The 20,948-nt window shown below is 41.7% G+C and overlaps 1 protein-coding gene across 1 annotated transcript in view; it reads left to right on the top strand.

Annotated features, from left to right (window-relative positions):
- Positions 1–1,327: 1,327 nt before the first annotated feature.
- The window catches only part of LOC126153038 (uncharacterized), a 182,617-nt gene continuing 162,996 nt past the window's right edge, over positions 1,328–20,948 (top strand). The window contains exon 1 of the mRNA XM_049916043.1: positions 1,328–1,547. Coding sequence (XP_049772000.1) covers positions 1,424–1,547 — 124 coding nt within the window. The 5' untranslated portion in view covers positions 1,328–1,423. The remainder of the gene's footprint in view (positions 1,548–20,948) is intronic.

Genomic DNA, 20,948 nt, shown 5'->3' with positions numbered 1-20,948 from the left:
TCACAGGGTTATTTGGTAGCCGTGATAGCGTTACGGAGATGTTTAACAAACTCAAGTGGCAGACTCTGCAAGAGAGGCGCTCTGCATCGCGGTGTAGCTTGCTCGTCAGGTTTTGAGAGGGTTCGTTTCTGGATGAGGTATCGAATATATTGCTTCCCCCTACTTATACCTCCCGAGGAGATCACGAATGTAAAATTAGAGAGATTAGAGCGCGCACGGAGGCTTTCAGACAGTCATTCTTCCCGCGAACCATACGCGACTGGAACAGGAAAGGGAGGTAATGACAGTGGCACGTAAAGTGCCCTTCGCCACACACCGTTGGGTGGCTTGCGGAGTATAAATGTAGATGTAGATGTAGATGTAGACAAGTACTTTCAGAAAAGACTTCCTGACACTTAAATCTATACTCGATGTTAACAAATTTCTCTTCTTCAGAAACGCTTTCCTTGTCATTGCCAGTCTACATTTTATATCCTCTCTACCTCGGCCCTCATCAGTTATTTTGCTTCCCAAATAGCAAAACGCAATTACTACTTTAAGTGTCTCATTTCCTAATCTAATTCCGTCAGCATCATCTGATTTAATTCGACTACTTTCCATTATCCTTGATTTGTTTTTCTTGATGTTGATCTTATATCCTCCTTTCAAGACACTTTCCATTCGCGTTAAGCTGCTTTTCCAGGTCCTTTGCTGTCTCTGACAGAATTACAATGTCATCGGCAATCTTCAATGTTTTTATTTCTTCTCCATGGATTTTAATTCCTTCTCCAAATTTTTCTTTTATTTATTTTACTGCTTGCTCTATATACAGATCGAATAACATCGGGGATAGGCTTCAACCACGTCTCACATCGCTCTCAACCACTGCTTCCCTTTCATGCCCCTCGACTCTTATAACTGCCATCTGGTTCCTACAAAAATTGAACATAGGCTTTCGCTCCCTGTATTTTACCTCTACCGCCTTCAGAATTTGAAAGAGAGTATTCCAGTCAACATTGTCAAAAGCTTTCTCTAAGTCTACAAATGCTATAAACGTATGTTTGCTTTTCCTTAACCTATGTTCTAAGATAAGTCATAGTGTCAGTGTTGCCTCGCGTATTCCAACATTTCTACGGAATCCAAAGTGATATTCCCAAAGGTCGGCTACTGCGAGGTTTTCCATGAATAAAGGAACAAAATAAAGGAATATAGTCACCACTAAGCAGTCGAATAGCATGTTTCAGTAGTGGGGGAAGGCTTGTGGCGTCATTAAGTACAACCTGCATTAACTTGTAGCACCATGGTAGAAACTGGTGGCACCGGTGTCTCGGTAGTATCTTACCACGAACGTGGATGAACGTGGCTCCAGGACGTCTCGTTGCCTGGGCCATACTACCTCCCAAGCGTGGACTAACTGATGACTTCCGGTTGTCGAACTGAGTGAATGCGTCATGCACTTGGCAGCGATTGGCGAACACCGCCGGCGGAGACGAACGCCTTATCGCGTTCACTTGAGATAGCGGGCAGTCGTCAAGGATCCTCCAGTCGGCGTGGACCGTCTTTAGCAGGTACTGTCCGCTACGAGCTCACTTTCTTACAAACGAATCTCGTACCACTCCCGAAATTTGCTTAAAGACATTTACGAAGGAGCTAAGTCTGTCCCTACTCGCAGACTGCGTTTAGTTTTGTTTGCTTTAGATTGAGTATGACAGAAGGTGAGTGGCGTCATGAGATAAAAACTGAGTTGCCGGTTCGAGGTTAGGCGGCGTGTTTGCTCTTCTCATTGCGTAACAGCGAGATCCGCTTAGTTGACGGACCACACGGTCAGTGCTTACTGCCGTCTCATTCGCCGGCGCCTACCATAGAAGACGCTGTCACACCAGTGCCAGAAACTGCCTCGCTTCTTACGAATATTTTCACACGAAATTATTTTTGTTACTTATGCTTGTGACACAAGAAACAATGTCTGAAAACAAGATTTTCCAGACACAAATTTGCTGTGTATTCAGCAGCAAAACGTTTTCGGCTTTATCGTGAATGGGGATTACACAATATATCATTTTATTCGCATTCAAAAGCTCATAGGGAAATCATTTTTTTCTGTCGTCAAGCCTTCCTCCACTCAAAGTTCGGTTGTGGAACAACAATGCCTTTTTCATTCTTCTTTCGTCGGTTCCCGCCGAGTGGACGTTCCCTTTACCCATTATTTATTATTTACATTGAGTGTGAAAGTTTTTAAAATGCCACATTCAGTTACAAAAAAAACACAAATGTACAGAGTGCATCAAAAAGAATCATCCGATTTAAAACAAATCATGACTACTATGTATTTTGACCGAGCGAGGTGGCGCAGTGGCTAGCACACTGGACTCGCATTCGGGAGGACGACGGTTCATTCCCGCGTCCGGCCATCCTGATTTAGGTTTTCCGTGATTTCCCTAGATCACTTCAGGCAAATGCCGGGATGGTTCCTTCGAAAGGGCACGGCCGATTTCCTTCCCAATCCTTCCCTAATCCGAGCTTGTGCTCCGTCTCTAATGACCTAGTTGTCGACGGGAAGTTAAACACTAATCTCCTCCTCCTCCTCCTCCTACTATGTATTTTTGAGATACGTGCGTGAACAACATACTGTTGGAAAGAACAAACTCTCGAACTTTACATGGTTCCCGCTAGGTAGCAGAAAGTGGGCCCACTTCAGATATAGTAAAAATTTGTCGGGACAGCGAAAAGCGTTTTGTGTTCTAAGTTTTGATCAGTGCAGATCACTAACAACTGTTCAGCGTCACCTTTAGGTATGGTGTGGACCCTCCTACAGCGCGGATCATTAGACGATGGCATGAACAATTCCGGAAACAGGTTACTTGTGTAAAGCATAATCGCCGGACCGTCCCCGAGTGTTTGGCAGACGTCGAACGCATCCGCCACTGTTTCCCAAAGAGTCCGCAGAAATCTGTTCACCGTGCCGCTCGACAGGTCAATATGCCCCCTCCCCCTCATATCGATCTGGCGTACGTTGCATTGATGTTTATACATGAGACCATACAAAATTCAGCTACTGCAAGCTTTTCGTGAAGGTGACAAACAGCGTGTGGATGTTTCCAGAATGAATTTTCACTCTGCAGCGGAGAGTGTGCTGATGTGAAACATTCCCCAGGCTGTGTGCAAGGCATGTCTCTGCAATATTATTTCTTACAGAAGTGCTAGTTCTGCAGCATCGCAGGAGAGCTTCTGTGAAGCTTGGAAGGTAGAAGACGAGGTATTGGCGGAACTTAAGTTGTGAGGAAGCGGCGTGAGTTGGGCTTGGGTAGCTCAGATGGTAGAGCGCTTGCCTGCGAAAGGCAAAGGTTCAGAGTTCAAGTCACGGGCGGGCACACAATTTTAATCTGTCAGGATCTTTAACAACGTGTGGAGTTTTGTAATTTCGTTCTTGGTAAGATGTAGGATAACAGTTTTCTTTCACGTTTGGTGTTTAGTGTTGAGGCAACATTCCGTTTAAATGGAAAGGTGAACGGGCATAATGTGAAAATATGGGGTACGGAATAAGCACATGAAGTCGCACAACATGAGGGGGACTCTCCAAAATTTAATGTGTTTTGTGCAGTTTCACGGGAAAAGCTGTATGGTCCATTTTTATTTGCCGGGAGCACTGTTACAGGAAGCACATATCTCGACATGCTTGGGGACTTCCTTTTCCCACAGTTCAGGACTGATTCGAATGACTTCACTTACCAATAGGATGGAGCACCGCCACACTGGCATCTGGAAGTGCGGAAATTTTTAGAACACAAGATTACTGAACGACGGATCTGTCGCACTCGATGAAATGACTCAGCCTTACAATACTGGCCTCAAAGCTCACCGGACGTGACTGTATGTGACTATTTCTTGTGGGGGGTTTATAAAAGACTCTGTTTACGTGCCTCCATTTCCAGCAAAAATGAATGAACTGAGTCATCGCTTAACAGCAGCTGTGGAAGCTGTAACTCAAAACATGTACGCTGCAGTGTGGAACCAATTTGAATAGCACATTGACATATGCCGTTCATCTCAAGGAGGGCGTATTGAACACCTATGAAAAGGCATGAAAAAAAACTGTTTGAGTTTTCCGTTCATCGGAAAACGAAATTCATTGTACATGTTTATTAGTTTCACAGATATAGACTTGCCAAACCGGATGATTCCTTTTAATGCCCCCTATATTATACGGATATTTTATTTCTGTATTTAATATGGCGCTATGCTTCCGGAGACACAACTCATAGTTAGACGACGTTGAGAATTCGTAAATAAATGAAAATCCAAAGTTTACAGTCAAAACTTCAAGATTTCAGTGATGTGAGTGCAGTTGAGCAAATTCAGGTGTCACCTCTGGTACATGTGAGTTTGCTAATCGACGGAAGATGAAAAGTTACTGACTACTTCAAACGTTGTTACTAAATAGTGGTTATGTGGCAAACATTTTCTTTCCTTATCCGTTTGTCTCCTCTACTGATGATGCTGAATGCTGGTGGAATACTTCCTGGTGAGGTCGACTGTAATTCAAACACTTTGAAGATTTAATATTTCTAGCAACTCTCCATCCTTTCGCTTCACAATGAATTCTATGCTTTGTTGTTTCACTGAGATCGTAAAACATCAAATACGGTACGCAATCTTCACCGATGTTAACGTATGTTTGCCTTACACTCAATGCACAATTTACTTTTAGTCAGCATTTTTTATTAATGTTCCTCCCAACCTAATATACACATGCTATAACATCTAGTTTCATATTTTGTGACCAAGATTTATTCTATAGGCATGGATTACGTGTCACTTTACAGGCTAGCAGATTTTTTAAAATTATTTCTGGGAACTAAATTTCTCTTTCTATCTACGAAAATTTTTCCTCACCTCCTCTAAGGAATATCATTCACATGTTCCCTGTCCTTATGGCTTATTAGTTGGTTCATCTCAATATTCATATCCATAAACCAATAAACATCCATATACAATTTTGATAAACTTTCTTTCGGATGTTCATTGCATGATTCTAATTAAATGGCACAAACAATTCTCAGTCAGCATATACATAGCATAAATTTTCTTTTCCTACTTTGCCATAGGTGTATTAGTTAAATCAAAACTATACACGATATACCTTTGGTTTCGCATTTATTTCAGGTATAACTGTCATATTCTGATATAATTAAATTCTCCGTGAGGCATATGAGTTTCAAATTTATCTACGAAAACGTTAGAAACCGAAGAAATTAATTAAAATTTGTACCACCGCACCTGTGTTACCTATACAGCAGCGGTGATGCAATGACTTGCATACCTACTGAGTAAGCACGGAGATTTGGGTTCAAGTTCTGGGTGATGACAGAAATTTAAATTTATTTCTTCGTCTTCCAACATAACCGTCATATAGACCATCATATTTTCTACTTTTTGTTCCAATTCTGTTTCTTCGTACCACAAACTTTTCACATTCTTCTCTGGTATAACACTTTTCGTTCCTCTTCTAAGATGAACAGTTTTTTCTCAGTTGTTCCTTTGTCTATAATCAGTCGACTTCTTGTTGTAGTTTTCGTCTTCAGTCCAGAGACTGGTAGATGCAGCTCTCCATGCTACTCTATACTGTGCAAGATTCTTCATATCCCAGTCCCTACTGCAACCTACATCCTTCTGAATCGGTTTAGTGTAATCATCTCTTGGTCACCCTCTACGATTTTTACCCTCCACGCTGCCCTCCAATACTAAATTGGCCATTCCTTGATGCCTCAGAATATGCCGTACCAACCGATCCCTTCTTCTAATCAAGTTGTGCCACAGATTTCTCTTCTCCCCAATTCTATTCAATATCTCCTCATCAGTTATGTGATCTACCCATCTAATCTTCATCATTCTTCTGTAGCACCACATTTCAAAAGCTTCTATTCTCTTCTAGTCTAAACTATTTATCGTCCACGTTTCGCTTCCATACGTGGCTACACTCAACACAAATAACTTCAGAAACGACTTCCTGACACTTAAATCTATACTCAATGTTAACAAATTTCTCTTCTTCAGAAACGCTTTCCTTGCCATTCCCAGTCTACATTTTATATCCTCTGTACTTCGACCATCATCAGTGTATTTGCTCCCCAAATAGCAAAACTCCTTTACTGCTTTAAGTGTCTCATTTCCTAATCTAATTCCCTCAGCATCACCCGACTTAATTCGACTACATTCCATTATCCTCGTTTTGCTTTTGTTGATGTTCATCTTATATCCTCCTTTCAAGACACTCTCCATTCCGTTCAGCTGCTCTTCCAGGTCCTTTGCTGTCTCTGACAGAATTACAATTGCGTCGTCGAACCTCAAAGTTTTTATTTCTTCTCCATGGATTTTAGTTCCAACTCCAAATTTTTCTTTTGTTTCCTTTACTGCTTGCTCAATATACAGATTGAATAACATCGGGGATAGGCTACAACCCTGTCTCACTCCCTTCCCAACCACTGCTTCCCTTTCGTGCCCCTTGACTCTTATAATTGCCATCTGGTTTCTGTAAATATTGTAAATAGCCTTTCGCTCCCTGTATTTTACCCCTGCCACCTTCAGAATTTGAAAGAGAGTATTCCAGTCAACATTGTCAAAAGCTTTCTCTAAGTCTACAAATGCTAGAAACGTAGGTTTTCCTTTCCTCAATCTATTTTCTAAGATAAGTCGTAGGTCAGTATTGCCTCACGTGTTCCAACATTTCTATGGAATCCAAACTGATCTTCCCCGAGGTCGGCTTCTACCAGTTTTTCCATTCCTCTGTATTGAATTCGTTTTAGTATTTTGCAACCATGTCTTCTTAAACTGATAGTTCGGTAATGTTCACATTTGTCAACACCGGCTTTCTTTGGGACTGGAATTATTATATTCTTCTTGAAGTCTGAGGGTATTTCGCTCACCAGATGGTAGACTTTTGCTAGGCCTGGCTCTCCCAAGGCTGTCAGTAGTTCTAATGGAATGTTTTCTACTCCCGGGGCCTTGTTTCGACTTAGGTCTTTCAGTGCTCTGTCAAACTCTTCACGCAGTATCATATCTCCTATTTCATCTTCACCTACATTCTCTTCCATTTCTATAATATTGTTGTGAAGAACATCGTCCTTGTATAGACCCTCTATGTACTCCTTACACCTTTCATCTTTCTCTTCTTAGCTTAGAACTTGTTTTCCATATGAGCTCTTGATATTCATAGAAGTGGTTCTCTTTTCTCCAAAGGGTCTTTAATTTTCCTGTAGGCAGTATCTATCTTACCCCCAGTGATATGTGCCTCTACATCCTTACATTTGTCCTCTAGCCATCCCTGCTTAGCCATTTTGCACTTCCTGTCGATCTCATTTTTGAGAAGTTTGTATTCATTTTTGCCTGCTTCATTTACTGCATTTTTATATTTTCTCCTTTCATCAATTAAATTCAATATCTCTTCTGTTACCCAAGGATTTCTATTAGCCATCGTCTTTGTACCTACTTGATCCTCTGCTACCTTCATTATTTCGTCTCTCAAAGCTACCCATTCTTCTTCTACTGTACTTCTTTCACTCATTCTTGTTAATCGTTCCTTAATGCTCTCTACAACGTCTGGTTCTCCCAGTTTATCCAGGTCCCATTTCCCAAATTCCCACCTTTTGGCAGTTTCTTTAGTTTTAATCTACAATTCATAACCAATAGATTGTGGTCAGAGTCCACATCTGCCCCTGGAAATGTCTTACAATTTAAAACCTGGTTCCTGAATCTCTGTCTTACCATTATATAATCTAATACCTTCTAGTATCTCCAGACTTCTTCCATGTATACAACCTTCTTTCATGATTCTTGAACCAAGTGTTAGCTATGATTAAGTTATGCTCTGTGCAAAATTCTACCAGGCGGCTTTCTCTTTCATTTCTTCCCACCAATCCATATTGACCTTCTATGTTTCCTTCTCTCCCTTTACCTACTATCTAATTCCAGTCACCCATTACTATTAAATTTTCGCTTACCTTCACTATCTGAATAATTTCTTTTATCTCATCATACATTTCATCAGTCTCTTCGTCATGTGCGGAGCTAGTTGGCATATAAACTTGTACTACTGTAGTAGGCGTGGGTATCGTATCTCTCTTGGCCACAATAATGCGTTCACTATGCTGTTCGTAGTTGCTTACCCGCATTCCTAGTTTCCTATTCATTATTAAACCTACTCCTGCTTTACCCCTATTTGATTTTGTATTTATAACCCTGTATTCACCTGACCAGAAGTCTTGTTTCTCTTCCACCGAATTTCACTAATTCCCGCTATATCTAACTTTAACCTATCCATTTCTCTTTTTAAATTTCCTAGGCTACCTGCCCGATTAAGGCATCTGACATTCCACGCTCCGATCCATAGAACGCCAGTTTTTTTATTCTCCTGATAACAACGACCTCCTGAGTAGTCCCCGCCCGGAGATCCGAATGGGGGACTATTTTTCCTCTGGAATATTTTACCCAAGACGACGCCATCATCATTTAACCATACAGTAAAGCTGCAGGCCCTCGGTAAAAATTACGGCTGTAGTTTCCCCTTGCTTTCAGCCCTTCGCAGTACCAGCACAGCAAGTCCGTTTTGGTTAGTGTTACAAGGCCAGATCAGTCAATCATCCAGACTGTTGCCTCTGCAACTACTGGAAAGGATGCTGCCCCTCTTCAGGAACCACATGTTTGTCTGACCTCTCAACAGATACCCCTCCGTTGTGGCTGCACCTACGGTACGGCTATCTTTATCGCTGAGGCACGCAAGCCTCCCCACCAACGGTAAGGTCTATGGTTCATGAGGGGGGGTGGGGGGGCATCAGTCCACTTGCCCAAGACGAAAAGTATTATTATATACAGTGTGTTTCACGATGAAACGAACATATCATAAAAGGCAGCTCACAGATCATTCGAAAGTATGTTATAAACATCGATATGTTTTTAGTTGTTGATTAGATACAGTCATACAAAACTGTTACGAATGGAATCGTTTTAAGTAATACTGAATTAAGAAATCTTTTCTTTTGTGTTCACAGTTAATATCTCTTTATAGTTTCTGTTAGAATATTCTACTAATAACTTCAGCACATTGCGTAGCTCACTAAACCAGTGTTTTGTTAATTCCCCGGGGCCTATAATAATGGTTAGCATCATAATACCTACCTACATATGGTGTGTTTGTCATAAGTATAGACACGAGTTCTACAAGGAAAATGACTCTAACACACAAAAAGGAACATTACAAATGACATACGCTAATTTATTATCAACAATGTCCCACTGTCTAATAGTTTTAAATAGCTGCATCTAATACACATTGAAGAATGTAGTACATGTTCATATAGCATATTCTCTTCAAAATGGCGAATATGGCTGTCGTTCTTTCGACTGATTACCATTTAAACCAACGTGTGTACGAACCACAATCCATGTTGCCTTTTGGCTCTACCAGCGAAGTTACAATTAAGTGCGCAAATACTGCTCTAGGACTAGTAGCAGAACAGAATAAAGCGAATCATGGTCCATGTTTGTCTCTGTTTATGGAGTGTCTCGCAGAGACATAAATGCGCTCTTGTTGTCTATGGATAACACTTCATCGCTTCATATATCTGCTATGATAAAACCCAAAAACCATTGCGAAAGAGTTTCTTGCTTTCGTCATTATGATTCGGTGCACGTCACTGTCTCGGACTGCCACTAGTAGGGAATAAAGTTTGTGATATGTGAATTACACGAAAACTGATAGGGCTCGAAAGTTTCGAAGAATTGCAACAGCTCTGTGTTATCAGCAACGGTGTCAAGAGACGTACTATTCACCTGCCCCTTATCGTCGACGTGGAAGATACAAAAGGCCTTCGACACAACCACGAGTGAAAGTTGAATGGAAAGCTTTGCTTTTTATAGTTACTTCTCATTCTCAAGTATGAGATGCATAACGCTATTAAAAGCATGAAACGTAAAGTTTTCCCCTAAGGACCTAGTTTTGAAGATTTTGATGTATGGTCACGCTTGCAAATTTATAATACGGTAACGGATATATTTCAAATGGAAAAACTCCCAATTTTAACACAATGTCAGCAGTATAAGTCAGAATGGACGCGTAAATGAGTAAATATGAAATAATGATTTGTAGGAAGTTTGTAAGGCCAATTCAGATCCATGCCATGGGTTCCAGTCGGGACTGGTCCTGTCTAGCCGAGACATATCGTCTGACACCATGTTTCCGAAATAGGCTGTTGTATGCAGTCACTAGAGCTCGCAGTATGGGACGTCGCCTATTTCTTCTCCCATCACTGGCAGAGGCCTCAACGCTTCTTTCTGTAAGAACACTTGTCCGAGTGTTTTTGTCGTATTGGCTAACGGTTGCTGAACTGATTAAAAAACAAAATAGGTGTACTATCACCAAACGTGTGAAGGACCTGAATTAAAGAGGAAAGATTATACACACATCAAAAAAAGTTATGAAGAAAATTGGAATAGAGATCAACATAAACATCATTTCCGCTCTTTTTATTGCCATGCCACCCACACATTGCATGTTGAACCACCATACAGCGAGACCTTGAGAGGTGGTGGTCCAGATTGCTGTACACACCGGTACCTCTAATACCCAGTAGCACGTCCTCATGCCTATATTTGTGGCGGCATACTATCCACAAGTTCATCAAGGCACTTTTGGTCCAGATTGTCCCACACCTCAACGGTGATTCGATGTAGATCCCTCAGAGCGGTTGGTGGGTCATGTCGTCCATAAACAGCCCTTTTCAATCTATCTCAAACATGTTCGATTGGGTTGATGTCTGAAGAACATGCTGGCCACTCTAGTTGAGCGTCGTCGTTATCCTGAAGGAAGTCATTCGCAATATGTGTACGATGGGGGCGAGAATTGTCGGACAGAGGAAGGCATTCACGTATCGTAAAACCGTTACGGCGCCTTACATGACCACCAGCGTCGTACGTCGGCCGCACATAGTTCCACCCCAAAGCAGCAGGGAGCCTCCACCTTGCAGCACTCACTGGACAGTTTGTCTAAGGCGTTCTGCCTTACCGGGTTGCCTCCAAACACGTCTCTGACGACTGTCTGTTCGAAGGCATATGCAACACTGATCGGTGAAGGGAACCTGATGCCAATACTGTGCGGTCCATTCGGCATGTTGCTGGGCACATCTGCACCGCGCTGCATGGTGTGGTTGAAAAAATGGACCTCGCCATGGATGTCGGGAGTGAAGTTGCGCATCATGCAGAATAGTGCGCACAGTTTGAGTCGTAACACGCCGTACTGTGGCTGCACGAAAGCATTATTCGACATGATGGCGTTGCTGTCAGTGTTCCTCCGAGCCGTAATCCGTAGGTAGTGGTCATCCACTGCTGCAGTAGCCCTTGGGCGGTCTGAGCGAGGCATTTCATCGACAGTTCCCGTCTCCCTGTATCTCCTCCATGTCCGAACAACATCGCCTTGGTTCACTCCGAGGCGCCTGGACACTTCCCTTGTTGAGTGCCCTTCCTGGCACAAAGTAACAATGCGGACTTGATCGAACCGCGGTATTGACCGTCTAGGCATGGTTGAACTAAAGACAACATGAGCCTTGTACCTCCTTCCTGGTGGAACGACTGGAACTGATCGGATGTCTGACCCCCTCCGTCTAATAGGCGCTGCTCATGCATGGCTGATTACATCATTGGGCGGATTTAGTGATATCTCTTAACAGTCAAAGAGACTGTGTCTCTGATACAATATCCACAGTCAACCTCTATCTTCAGGAGTTCTGGGAACCGGGGTGATGCAAAACTATTTTGAGGTGTGTGCTAAAAATACACATACACAACTGGAAGGCAAAATACTTGGGGACAATGTTAGTTGCTCACTTGATTATTTTGCAGAAATTCAGAGACAAATAACGTACAGCTAACCTGCAGGCTGCAGTAGCGACCATGTTAAGATGCCGACGGAAAGAAGTGGCGCAGTGGTAAGACAATTGGACTCGCATTCGGGACGACCGCAGTTCGATATCACGTATGATCATGCAGAAGTGCGTTTTGTGTGGTTACCTTAAACCGTTTATAGTAAATGCTAGGATGGTTCCTTTAAAGAAGACGCAGCCCATGTCTTTTCCCCCTCTTTCCCCAATTTGAGCTCGTGTACAGGATGTTTAATCCTAATCTGCTTTCAATTGTCGGCTTTCGTACCTCAGTCAGTATAAATGGAACCCTTATAGAGTCACATTTTTGTCCTTCGGTCTGCCTGTCTGTCTGTTAAGATCCATTTTTCCGAGGAATGGGTAGAGGTGCTAAGTAGAAAATCATGATGTTAGGAAGAACTCGGCTCACAGTTGGTAAAATTGTTGTTTTTTAAAACACGACTGGTTTCGAGGCTTCAAGCCATATCGTCAGGTGATCAATGTTAAAAGATTATAGGCATACCCATCGCTTATAGTCGCAAGTTACCATTCAGAGAATATCGTCAATATTATGGCGAGCGTAAGGTAAAGAAGAAGTTCCCTATCTGACTAGGAGTGATGGGTGTGCCTATGATCTTTATAGTAAACGCTGGGATGGTTCCTTTCTTTTCCCTCCTCACCTGATAACGCGGCTTAAAGACGCGAAACCGGTCGTGTTTTAATAAACAACAACTTTACCAGCTGTGAGCGGAGTTCTTCCTGACAGCATGCCTTCAAACAGCTGCGGTTGCCCGGTATATAAAATACTTAGGAAGTAGAAAGTTATGTCAAATACCCCTAGGGTCAACGGCCCCTTGCCTGTATGAATAATTTAAGCTTCTGAGACAATGCAATCAAAAGATACGACACTGTATGTGAGTATTTTGATACTCGAAACCTCACTCACCTGTTCATCCAGGGGTCAGAAGGCTGGCTGACCTCTGTAATAAAAAAAAGGAGTTAAAAAATCAGCGATGAACAGAAACGGGTGTCGTATGACGCCCGCCCAGCAACCTTTCGCGCTCCAGTGTCTTTTCTGTACACTGATTTACTTTGGTTAATTGTATGTACTAAAATATGTTGTTGCGAACAAATGAGATTAATTATTATTGTACTGGAACTGGCTTCTTATTAAATGAAAAGTTTTGTTACTGTAACTTAATAGGATGCACAACATATCCATTTCTGCTACAACTATCGCAAAAACGTTCTGAAATTATTTCTGTTATCAAAAATAATGAAGTTACCGTATGCAATGCCTAAAGAACCTCAAAACTAGCAGTGGATTTTTCGTCAACATTAATTATTAATCAGTATCATGGCTAACAAAAAAATGGTTCAAATGGCTCTGAGCACTATGGGACTTAACTTCTGAGGTCATCAGCCCCCTACAACTTAGAACTACTTAAACCTAACTAACCTAAGGACATCACACACATCCATGCCCGAGGCAGGATTCGAACCTGCGACCGCAGTGGTCGCGCGGTTCCAGACTGTAGCGCCTAGAACCGCTCGGCCACCCCGGCCGGCCACGGCTAACACTAGAGCATGAGACTATCATTATTAACCAGAAAGTGATTTTTCTATAACTTTTACCAGTCCAGAGTTTTTGCATAGCAAGATTTCCTTTTGAAACATGAAAGTATTTTAACTTCGACACTGTTAAAGTTTACAATATTAGCAGCCCGCGTCCGCCTGTGAAACACAACGTAAAATCTGCTACTTTGTACTCCGATCTCCAACTGCTGTAAGAAATAATTTTAAATTCACTTTTTACCTGACTGCTTATTGCCTTATGATTGCCCTTATTACCATATTTGAATCTGCCTCGGGGGCGGCTCGTTCCCCCGTGTCGCAGCTCTGCACTTAAAAAGCTGAAAATATCTTAAATAAATGGGTAAAATACCAGGCAATCTGTCTAATAATACCATACGAATTTTCATTAAATAACTATATTTAAAACTCGAATAATAACAAGTTTAAACGCCTTTCTTTATAATCAGCGTGTAATGGCGTCCTACGTCAACCTTGACAAATGAAAGGTACCTATGCGTTGAACATAGCGTCACAGGTTCCCCCTCTCTACGTGACTCCAAGAAGACGACAACGACGTTATTATTCTTACACTACTATTTATACAATGGCTGATTGTCATGAAATCTCTGAGTTCTTCTTTACTAATTCTTTTCTGTGGCGGTTTCAGAACTCGCGGGGACAGATATTATTTCACAAATCTAGTACGTAGTCCTTTACAAATATAAAGTACAACATAATTGTCTCCATTCTATTATTATTATTCAGAGTCCACAGACTTAATCAGTGCCTATATATAAATAAAATTGTGATTGCGTAGTTATAAAGCATGTTTTACCAGGAAACGTTATAAACCATACCTAATGCCATGAAGAAAAAAGAAAAAAAGAAACGGGCAAAGCCTGTGCCTCGAACCGAAATGTCACTGGATCGAATCCTGGTTGAAGCATGTAGTTTTCTGTCTTCGTTCTAACCAAGTCTTCACCTCTGAAAGATGTAAGGAGTCGCTAGAAACAATACATGGTTCGGATTCCACATTAAACTGTGCGGTAACTGGGGTAGTTCTACGAACGAACGTGTTACCAAAGTGGTGTTCAACAGTAAGACTTGCACCACGCCGTTGAGCCACACTAAATTCTTATTATTATCACCTATATACATAATTAAGTTTGTGCAGAACCCTCAGAGTGCAAGCACTACTTACAATTGTGCGGTTTTTTCATTCTGAAGATGTGGAGCGGTTGTCTCTAGCGTATGACTTACATGTTATTTGCTGGTAAACTAGAGAATTTTATATTCAACACATTTGTCGGTAAAGCCTGAAGATTTTGTTAGTGCAATACGAAAACTGGAGGTGACCTGTTCTGCACTGACGGCCCAGCAGCATGACAAAATCTTATAGATTTCAAATTTTCCGTCCACCTTTTCTAAATTTCGGCAGCGTCATAGGCGTAGCAGACATGCGATCCGTTTTTTCAGGTTTTCTTCTTTACCTGTCTTATGCTGTTCAGTTTGCTAACCCGACTGCGCTTCAGAACAATATTTCGCAGTACTATGTTCTGTCATTACGACATGTTTGTCTTCTTTCTATTCTGGGTGTAACGTTGTTCCACTTGCACTGAGCGGCCCATTTCTGCTTCGAGGCAGTACTTTAGTAAAGTTAACTGTATCTCTTGCTTTCGTTAGCAATGTGTTCTGTCGAAACCTTTGCTCGGTTTCATAGTCCGCTAACTTTTTCAGTGTTAGTTAACGCTGTTTGTTTTCTGTATCTCGAGTGACCTACGAGAACATAGGTTATCGTACAGCTCCTACAGCTGTTATGTTACTTTGAATGTTTCGCAGTCATTCACCACTTCTTCCACCTTTAGTAACGACTATTATACTGAAAAATGCAAAATAGCTACGAAGTAAAGCAACTATTTTAAGCAGAAGTTTTTCTTACAGCTGTCTGAACTGAAGCAAGGCAAAACCATACAACCTCCATACTTAAACATTGTGCGTTTCAGACAAACCATAGGATTCAGGCTGCTATGCTTTTACATCGTTTTACGAAGTCTTTACCTTAAACTTCTGTTGTTGTCGCATCAGTGCTATTTAAAATGCCATTCCTCCATTGATTTAATAAGCACTTAAAGTTTTCCTCACAATGAGCTATCTCTCTATTGGAATTATTTCCATAAATGAGTGTTAGATTTAAGCTACATGAATGTCTTTTGAGCCTTATCATCTATAGTAGGGGAGACGACCATTCTGCTTTGAAGTCTCAGCTGCTAGTTGCTAGCATCTCACAATCTTCCTGATGCCAATTGTTTCCATCTACTTTTTCTTAACTTCCGTAAATGTAAACGCATTCTGGAAGAGCACTGAATTACTGCTCCACGTGTCTGAATAAAGTAACTTGCGTTCTTAAAACTTAAAAATAAGATAGCTCCAGCTATGCACATATTGTATGCCAAGCATGACTATAACACAATATGTAGCTTCATTTTTCATCATGCTTGTATATGTTATAGTGGAAGTGGAAGATTAGAGAGGGTAAAACTCCCCTAGTGGATGTACACCATCACTAAAATGGTCAGTGAGAGCTTACCATAAACTGCAAAAAACACATCCACTAGTGAAAGTGAACCATCACTGTACTCGTCTAGGGAAAGTGTACAGTAGCATATTATCCATTAGTAAAGGTGTACCATCGTTGCTTCCGGGTTATTTATGGTGTGTCCAACAATGCTACCACCCATCAGCATGAATGTGATTGTCGTCAGCTCGTTTTTGTTGTTATACAGCAGTGCAGTTATGGTTGACAGTAGTTCAGTTGCAGTTTACAGTAGTGCAGGTATGGTTGAATCAGTGAAGTTCTACCAACATCTTATAGTGGAACGGGGAAATCTCAGTCATAATTCTGTCTTAATGGACAGAGAAAAGTATGAGTCAATTACCAGTCAATTACCAGAAAATCTGCCGGCCGTAGTGGCCGAGCGGTTCTAGGCGCTTCAGTCTGGAACCGCGCGACCGCTACGTCGCAGGTTCGAATCCTGCCTCGGACATGGATGTGTGTGATGTCCTTAGGTTAGTTACGTTTAAGTAGTTATAAGTTCTAGGAGACTGATGACCTTAGGTTAAGTCCCATAGTGCTCGGAGCATTTGAAGCATTTGAACTAAAATCTGGACGAAAGAGGGACGGCAACGATTACAAGTTTATGGAGAGATATGAAGTGCTGGAAGTGAATGGGGTAACTAAATTAATACAACCTGTAACTGAAGAAGATAAGATTAAATACTACATTTATGATGAAGAACTGTATGGTATTCTCCATGATCTACATCTACATCTACATCTACATTTATACTCCGCAAGCCACCCAACGGTGTGTGGCGGAGGGCACTTTACGTGCCACTGTCATTATCTCCCTTTCCTGTTCCAGTCGCGTATGGTTCGCGGGAAGAACGACTGTCTGAAAGCCTCTGTGCGCGCTCTAATCTCTCTAATTTTACATTCGTGATCTCCTCGGGAGGTATAAGTAGGGGGAAGCAATATATTCGATACCTCACCCAGAAACGCACCCTCTCGAAATCTGGACAGCAAGCTACACCGTGATGCACAGCGCCTCTCTTGCAGAGTCTGCTACTTTAGTTTGCTAAACATCTCCGTAACGCTATCTATCACGCTTACCAAATAACCCTGTGACGAAACGCGCTGCTCTTCTTTGGATCTTGTCTATCCCCTTTGTCAACCAGACCTGGTACGGATCCCACACTGATGAGCAATACTCAAGTATAGGTCGAACGAGTGTTTTGTAAGCCACCTCCTTTGTTGATGGACTACATTTTCTAAGGACTCTCCCAATGAATATCAACCTGGTACCCGCCTTACCAACAATTAATATTATATGATCATTCCACTTCAAATCGTTCCGCACGCATACTCCCAGATATTTTACAGAAGTAACTGTTCTTGTAATGACTGACCACGGTAGACGTGACCGAATGATGAAATGCTTGAAGTCAAAGTTCCGTAATATGACATACAGAAATGTCCAAATTTATCTTAGTTTGTGTGAGCCTTGTCTGCAAAAGTAAAATGGTCAGAAAAATGGAACAGTATTGAACACAATGCTGTTCAAGGAGCTTAATTCCAGATGTCATCGACTTCCAATCGCAACCAGATGGAGATTACAAATTCGTATTAGTTTATCAGGACCATCTCACAAAATTCGTTGCTCTCAGGCCACCGAAGTCCAAAACAGCTGAAGAGGTATGCGAAAACATTACTGACATTTTTACGTTGTTTGGCGCTCCCGCAGTATTGCAGTATGACGATGGTAGAGTTCGTTAGCAAAATAATGAGTGGCTTAATTGAACTATGGCCCAATTTTAAGATTATCCAAGGTAAACCTAGACACAGTCAGAGCCAAGGCAGCTTAGAGCGATCAAATCAAGACATAAAAAATATGCTAACTACATGCATGCCGGAGCTCAATACTGCGGAGTGGAGCCTCGCATTAAGGTTTGTGCAGCTAATGAAGAATAGCGCTGTACATTTTGGAATTAAAAGATCTCCGTACGAAGTGATGTCTGGCTGCCCTCCGAAACATGTTTTGTCTTCAGCAAGTTTACCTCCTGAAGCACTGATGAACCTTCTCTCGGAGGATGACATTGAAAATGTAATTAATCAACTGAGTGTTAGCAGTGAGACAGGGACTGAAACGTTGCAGGATAATGATCTCCATTGGAAGAGGATAACATACCAACAGGAAAAAGTTTGAGAACAAAGAGAAAGAAACTATTCCTGACAATAATGACTACTGCCTGACTGATTTAGACGAGTGCTATTAAAAACACAGAACGAAGCATACAAGTGCTTAGAAGAACAAGTGCAAAGAATGCGGCGTGTTCAGATCGCTACTTTCCAACAGTGGAAAATGGCGGTACTATGAGAGTTCCAGTTCCCGACATCGATAGGGGAAGAAGAAATGCTTGGTCGATCTTGGGTGCTGTCCTCGAGACAACAGCCGATAGCTTCTACCGAATCGGGACGAGAGATGGTGTGGTGAGCCAACAACATGCACAGTAATAAATTGTTCGTTTTTAAATAATTATGGGAGGGACGATACGATGCTACTGCGGCTACAACTACAACATTTTGTTTCAGGTCCCAGTTCAGTACTTACCCTCTAAGAATAATCTCTGAGGAAGAAGTTCCACCAGAGAAAACTGTTGCCCTGAGGACAGATGCGACGTCTTAGTTGACGGGAAGTGGCCAGGGATTCTTCAACTGCTGTTGCCAGCGAAACTGTCTGACTCTGATATGCTTTTGCAAAAACAAAAATTTACTGTGAAACTCAAAGTTCCATGGTGCACGTCCTTGCTGCAATAAATGAATTTTGCATAATACGACTTTGTTTTCAAACTACAGGTGACAAATGCAACTTTCGAAGTACGACTGTTTTGTTATTAAAGCCATGGTTCACATTCCTTATCTCTTGGCTGTGAAGGTGTATATTCACTAGGGATAGTGCACTATCCCTAGTCAATGTGTATTATGTGACAAAACTGGAATCAGTAATACACTTTCACTAAATGGGCCAGTAAAGGTGCACTATCACCAATGATGGTATACTTTCCCTGAAACTTCCACTTCCACTATAACATGCACATCTTGAAAGCTGTCAGTATAAAGTCCAAAAACTCTGCGGACTTCCGACAGATCTTCCGAACATAGGCGCAAATCGTAATTTGATCTCGGTCGTAGTGCTAGGTGTAAACAACAATGCAATTAGGCGACCACATGGTCATGGTGTAGTTGTATGTATATCAGCGTGTGAAGTGTTTGGTATTCATACATAGTGCTAAAACAAGGAACTACTGGTTTCAGAATGAAAGTCAGAGCACCTTCATTGTAAATGAGACTGATTATATACAAGCAATGGTGGTACGCAAACTGAAACTGAGCGAAATTCCATACGCGCTTTACAGAAACAGAGTTCAGGGTATTGGCTGGGCGCTGTATTCTGACATGTAAGGCATTCAGGAAGATAAAACTTAAATGATGATGTATCTTCATTTAGTGATATGTCTGTATCCATTTTTCCAAGGATCATTTTGCAATGATAAAGAAGCTGCCAGCTTAATAAAAGGAAGAACATCATACATAACGACACAGGAAGATACACAAGTGTTTAATAAGGAGAGCACAGGACAGGTGGCCAACTGAGGCCTTCTTTAAGGAATCATTCAGGCATTTTTCTAAGGCGTTTCGGGAAAACTACGAAAAATCTAAATCAGGTTGATATGAGGCCCATGATTTAACAAATGCACTACCTTTAACGGGCTAACTAATATACAGTACTCATACACCTGCATATAGTACTTGAACCAATTTGGTTTAGTAACATAAAAAAATTATTAGCTGCTCATTTGTCTTAATGACTTAAAATAATTGTATACCGTGCATTTAGTCTTTTCTCAGCACACAAAACATGTACATCGCCACTGATTTAGGACTACAAGCGTTATTCCATTCGCCGTCTAATGGCCTGTGAGGAATTCAGTCCACAGTAAAAATTCATTTCGGGAAACATTATCCTCTACTTTTCTTCTCATCCTAATTTTTGACGATGTGTGCAACATACACCATATTCTGAATCAGTCTCACTGACATCCATGGGAGGAATATTTCTGGGTACGTTAACGTTCTTTTAAAACAAGGGAGTTGTTGTACAAAGACATTTTGGACGTCTCTGAAACAATTGAATTGAGATACATGCAACTGGCAGCTACTCCCAAGAGTAAAGCGCCCTCAATAGTTCCAGTCATCACAAGAAATTCCCCCACCCCTCCCCCTCCCCCCTCTCTCACCACTCCTCTGCCTCTCCCCCTCCCTTTCCCTCTCCCTCTACTCCTCCCTCACACCCACCCTTACTTTCTCCCTCTCCATCTCTGTCCCCCTCACCCTCCTCCCTCCATCTCTCTCCCTCTCTCTCCCTCTCTCGCTCTCAGTCTTCCCTCCCTCTCCCTCTCTCTGTCTGTCTTCCGTTTCAATACTATACAGTTTCCTTCTCTGCTAAAGGTAACTTATGTTTTGCATTACTATCAAAGAACTTCATTGCATCGGATCAGCTGATTTCAGCGATGTGCCATTTTTAAATGCTTACAGTATGTATACGAGCAAGCAATTCAAAATAGTACATTGGTGAAAGTGCATATCGTCTCAAATAAATAACAGTGGTAGGTCACGCTGGAAAATGGAATTGTATTTCAAGACGTTTGTGACTGTGACACCCGATATTTTTTTTTTTTTTTCCCTTACTGGTGTGATGCGGCCCACAACGAATTCATCACCTGAACCAGCTGCCTCTTCTCAGAGTAGCACTTGCAACCTATGTCCTCAATTGTTTGCTAGATGTAATTCAACCTCTTTCTTCCTCTATAGTTTTTACCTTCTACAACTTCCTCTAGTACCATGGAAGTTATTCCCTGATTTCTTAACAG

This window comes from Schistocerca cancellata, chromosome 2 (genome assembly GCF_023864275.1).
Source record: "Schistocerca cancellata isolate TAMUIC-IGC-003103 chromosome 2, iqSchCanc2.1, whole genome shotgun sequence".
NCBI classification, from domain to species: Eukaryota; Metazoa; Arthropoda; class Insecta; order Orthoptera; family Acrididae; genus Schistocerca; species Schistocerca cancellata.
The sequence above is the reverse complement of the archived record's forward strand: the minus strand, read 5'-3'. Positions and strand labels throughout refer to the sequence as shown.